At 34.9% G+C, this 5568-nt stretch overlaps 1 protein-coding gene across 1 annotated transcript; it reads left to right on the top strand.

Moving 5' to 3' along the window:
- The first annotated feature begins 469 nt into the window (after positions 1-469).
- LOC125778067 (piggyBac transposable element-derived protein 2-like) lies at positions 470-2531 on the top strand. Its single transcript, XM_049454283.1, has 3 exons — positions 470-1326; positions 1404-2165; positions 2230-2531. Exons 2-3 carry the CDS (start codon positions 1406-1408, stop codon positions 2529-2531), a joined length of 1062 nt encoding a protein of 353 aa, XP_049310240.1. The 5' UTR covers positions 470-1326; positions 1404-1405.
- Positions 2532-5568: the final 3037 nt, after the last annotated feature.

The raw sequence follows: 5568 nt of genomic DNA, 5'->3' as shown, positions 1-5568 counted from the left end.
AGCAAATACCGTGTAAGAATTGAACACTGTTTCGGCTTATTAAAAGAGCGATTTTGCAGTTTAAAAGAGCTCAGGATTCGAATTCAAAATAAAAGTAGTCAAAAATACTGTAACGAATGGATACTAGTATGCTGCATTCTTCACAATATACTACTTGATAACGGTGAAAATAAGAATTTTAATGAGAGTACAAAGAAGACATTTATGAAGAAGAAGTGGAAGAAACGACCTCAAGTAGCTTTGAATTAAAAAGACAATCGTTATATCATCTTATGTTTCCAAATGCTGTTTTATTAAATTAAAAATTATGATCACATCAAAAATTCATTTTTCATTTTTACATATAAAAAGTTGTTGCATATAAAAAGTTGTACTTCAAGTTATCACATTTAGATATATTTGTACATTCTTAAGAATTATTTTACAAAACATACATATAAAATTGTTACATATTATATTTACACTTTAGTTCAATCATCGCCAGTCTTTCTTTTTGCTCTAACTCCAATTTTTTTTATTTCAAAATCTTTATTTATCTTTTCTCTGTCCAATTCTAGCTTTAACTTTTCCAAATTTAACTTTTCTTTTTCAATTTCTATTCGTTGCTCAAAAAACTGTTCTCTTTTCTTTTGTATATCTTTAAGTTCACTAAGAATAGTTTTTGGAGCACGTTTTTTCACTTTTTCGAGGAACGACGGAGTGGTAGGAAGATCTGTTGCTACCTCTGCTCCTACTGTTGTCTGTTCTGCATTGTCGTTAAGTGAACCCGATGGTTCCGCAGATGATTGTGATGATTCGGCTGGAATTTCCACTACCTCTACAAGGTCTGCAAAATCGCTGCAGTATTGTGACACTTCAGGGTTGTACGTCTCTACAACACAATTGGCTTCGGATTTACTCCCAAATAGAACCGAAAACCGTTCATAATTCGGACACATTTGTGAAAGTTTTGCTGAAAGAACGGAGAATTATTAACCCTTTCGGACCTGAAGTTGCTTGTGAGCAATTTCAAATGTTTAACGGCTGACTGTGAGCTTTTCATTTGTTCTTATTTGCTAAAATGCATCTGTAACGAAAGCTTTATGTGTGTGCTTTAAGCTCAATTAAAGAACAGCTGATTTGTTGGCGATCTGGTAAAGTTATTTGCATTTGAACTCAAGCGTGACGTGCAAAAAAATTTTACGTATTTGATAAGAGCTGTTTTTACCTGCCGTTTTTTTTCAAAGCAATAACAAAAAGTGATCATTTTTAATTGCAGTGTTTTTTAACAAAGTATAAATAAAACACTAAAAAAATTTAAATTTATAATTTGTAAACAAACATCAAGTACGTAATTTTCAAGATGACCAAGTTGCTTGTGGGCAAGTTTCGGCAATAGTGGTAATTATTTTACTTACTTACAGACATGAGACCTGAACAAAAAGGCTTAACAAATGATGATGTAGAAAGAATTTTAAACTTTGATTGGGATGCCTCTAGTGACGAAGAAAGTGGTGATGAGTTGGAAGATATTTCTGCAGTGCTAGAGAAGAATTTGGAAGGGATCTTGGAAAGAGGAGAAAGCATTGAGATCGGCCTAATTGAAAATGTAGTTGCGGAAGAATATGATGAACAATCTTGTAGTGCTGTAAATATGTGCTTTGAAAAAATTGATGCGAAGTCTCTTAAATGGAGATCGAGGCCATTTGAAGACCCAGAGACTGTTTGGAAAGAGGATGATATCTTAAAGGTCGATATCGTTCTAGCACCAGTACAATATTTCGGTGAACTTTTTGATACTGAAGCTTTTGATTTGATTGCCCAGCAAAGTGATATTTTTGCATTGCAAGAGCTCGGCATTGAGCTCAAATGTACTAAGGCGGAAATAAGACGGTATATTGGTGTTTTGTTATACTTGGGTGTTTTCAAAATCCCTCAGTTTAGAATGGCATGGGCCCAAAATATAAAGCTTACAGCAGTTGCAGACTCAATGTCACGCGATAGGTTTATGAAAATTAAGCAATGCTTACATTTCAGCGATAAAAGCAAACAACCTAAAAAGGGAGACTCAAATTATGACAAGTTGTACAAGATACGCGCATTACTAAACATCCTCAAGGAAAACTTTAATAAGCTACCGCAGGAAGAGCATCAAAGCGTTGATGAACAGATAATTGCGTTCAAAGGTATGTATCAGTAAAAATTTAAATAAATTTATAAATTTATGTTAGGTTTAACTCTTGCTTATAGGTCGGTCTACTTTCAAACAATATAACCCGGCGAAGCCCCACAAATGGGGTTTCAAAATGTTCACCAGAGCTGGAACATCTGGAATGGTATTTGATTTTACATTGTATATTGGTGAAGGTACCTGCCCGTCTTATGGATTGGGACTATCTTCGGATGTAGTCCTCTATTTGGCGCAAAATCTTCCAAAACCAAAAAAGTTTCACTTAACATTAAAGCCGTATTTACCTTTTATTGAGGAAACATCATCGCCAACGTCTATTCCAGCACCAGTCGATTTGCGCCACTCCTCAGCTTTGTTATAAATACATCTGCTTCCAGTACCGGACCTTGCAGCGCAACATGTCCGTAGTCGCATCAATATTTGTTATTTCAACTAATGTTTTATAGTTTGGCGTTTGGTTTCTATAAAAAATGTATTAAGGTGTTTAGTTAAAGCTAATTGTATAATATAAAGAACTACCTCAATTTCCACATTTTCTAGTAAATATTCTAGAATTAAATCGTTTTCCTCCTCACTCCATTTTTTTTGAGGCATTGCCCTCTTACGTATCTTCTTTTGAGGTTCCACTGAAAATAAGTATTTAATGAAATAAAAAGCAACTATTTGTTAAAGATATACTTACTTTTGCAAAATTTTTTCAAACTCACGTGTGTGCACCAAATTAATTTTTCCCTTTAAAAATAAGCAACGAACGCCAGACTTATTTTTCCGTTGAAAATGAATAAAGCAACGAACAACAAACAAACAGCTGATGTGATATTACCGAGTAACGAAACAATTATCAAGCTTGCCAGCTGGATAGTTCGTTACTCGGTAAAACGATAGTCTGTTAATTTTACAAAAACAAAATACATGTAAAAACTACCGAACTAACGACTAACGAATTAACAAGGCTGGTCTGAATACCCCTAATATTTCTACCGCTTAATAACCATTCAAAAATTCAACATACCAAGAATTTCTTAAAATTAATTAAAGTTAAAGTGAAGAGGACAATAGAAAGAAAAAGAAAACTTCGGAAACATCAAAATCCATTAGCTAATGCCTTGCTCCAGTTCTGTAGTTAAACCCGATTGAAGAGAAGAGATTCACCAGCCGTCTAAAAAACAACATATTGGGTAGTCAAAAAGTCTTTCGTATTTTGTCAATAGATGCCGTTGCAGGCGTATATCTCCAGTGCTACCAATCACATTGTGTCATACCATACAGTGTTGAAAAGGTGAGATTTTAAGCTTAATTTAACCAAAAAAAATTAAATTCGAGGAAGTTGAAAAAAAGTTACAGTTGTTCAAAAATGAGTGAAAGTAATGAAGACATTTTGAAATTTTTGAATTTTTCAATAAAAAAGGGAAGAGCGCCGCGCAAGCCACCAATGAAATTTATGAAGTTTACGAAAACGATGTTGTATCAGTACGTGTAGCACGAATTTACTTCGCTCGCTCTTCCGTTCTGGAAATTTCAATTCACACTGGCGGAAGTTTTACGCTGATGAAATAATGTTTCTAGCGGAAAAATTGCAAAAAGTGGTCGGTCAAACGACTTTTTCGACTACCCAATATTATCAAAAAAAAACTCAACTTCAACATAGAGCTGTGGTATAGTTTTAAATATATTTAAGATTAATTACTTATTATTTTTTAATAAAGAAGTTATTATACGAAAAAATCATTTTTAATATCACTCCTGGAAAAATTGAGGCAACAAGAAATTCAAATGTACCATATACATGTATGCCCTGGAAAGCTCTATTAAATAATATGATAATAATAAGTGCTGCGCAGACCACAGTGAGAAATAAGTATCGTTAAAAGTAATAAATAAGTTATCATTGAATTACCTATATTGCCTCAGAATACTTAAAACATATTGTAGAAAAATTCAGGTAAACTTGATGCTTTAGCCTAGAACGATGTTTCACGGAACTCAAATTTTCAGTTATGTGACGTGGAAGCCAAGTTTCGTGTGCAACGGTTGTTTGTTTGATAACTTGTTACGCGGTTGCTAAGGCCCATGATATCATATCGTATGTCGATGATACGCCAGCAACTGTACACTCTTATAGAAGATTGTACCTTCTCTATTCAGCTCTGCACCTCTAATAATTTTCTCCAGCAGTAGATTGCAGAAGTCGCACGATAGGGAGTCGCTTTTTCTGAAACCACTTTTGGTATCGAACTGCTCGGAGAGGTCCTTCCTGAGATCCTGTTTTGCAGCGATATCAAATTCAGACACAGCGGCTTAAAGGCAGATCCTTTTCTTGTTGTCAAAAGCAGCTTTGAAATGGACGAAGAGGTGTTGTGTGTCGATCCTTTTTTCCAGGGTCTATTTCAAGATTTGTCATGGTGAATATCTGGTCAGTGTTTGATTTTGCAGCTCTGAAGCCACACGTTTAAGTAAACTTTGAACTTTATCAGTATCATTACCTTCCAAAGACCGTCCTTCCTTTCTATTGTATGGATATTTTCTTTAATGACGTTATTAATATGAATTTGTTTCAATTACTGTGAGCTGAAAAGTGAATCGAAGGCGGTCAATAAAAACTCAAACTCGAATATAAGCCAAAGCACTAATCCAGTGAACTCATTTGGTAAGTATGAATATAAGATCACATGCACGTGACCACAAATATCACTGCTAACCCCAACGACAAACGAATGTGTAGCAGCATGAATATGCCAGACTTGTACCACAATTTACTGTTAATGGCAAAAACAGTCACACTAATAACTGCGACATTAACTAAACCGGCAAGTGCATACAAATATTGATTGCAATAACAACAATAGGCTGTGGCATTGCAGGGATGCAACGGAGACAGTAATGATGATGCTTAATTTTAAATACAGAGCACTTAACAACAAATGACGGTAATGCAGTGTGAATTGCCTGTCACTCAAATTGCCACAGCGACACTGAGGTGCACATTTCCGTGAGGTTAGGTCGGCATAATGACCCAGTAGAGAAGTTGATGGCAATAGTACCAGGCAAATGCACACTTCCGTAGAGAAAATAACGTAATTTTAAAATTTTATGGAACAAAGGAATTTCGCATAATTATGTAAGGTTAGGAACATCTGTCAGTGGTACTACTTATCTTCCTAAAACACTCATCTTTGATTTAGCTAATCGATATTGTAGGAGGTCGAATACTCATATCATGATCATCTTGATTTATTGCAAAACTATTTTTAACAACCCCTGACGTTATTTGTGAAGTTCTCAGCTCACTTCTGAAAGTATCTTGACCGCTTCTAACCTTCTTGCTAAACAATCTCTAATCTAAACATCACTTAAAATGACGCACCCAATGTTGAAATTCGCTAACTAGCACCCAGGCA

This window comes from Bactrocera dorsalis, chromosome 1 (assembly GCF_023373825.1).
Source record: "Bactrocera dorsalis isolate Fly_Bdor chromosome 1, ASM2337382v1, whole genome shotgun sequence".
Taxonomy (NCBI): domain Eukaryota; kingdom Metazoa; phylum Arthropoda; class Insecta; order Diptera; family Tephritidae; genus Bactrocera; species Bactrocera dorsalis.
This window is presented reverse-complemented; position numbering and strand designations above follow the sequence as displayed.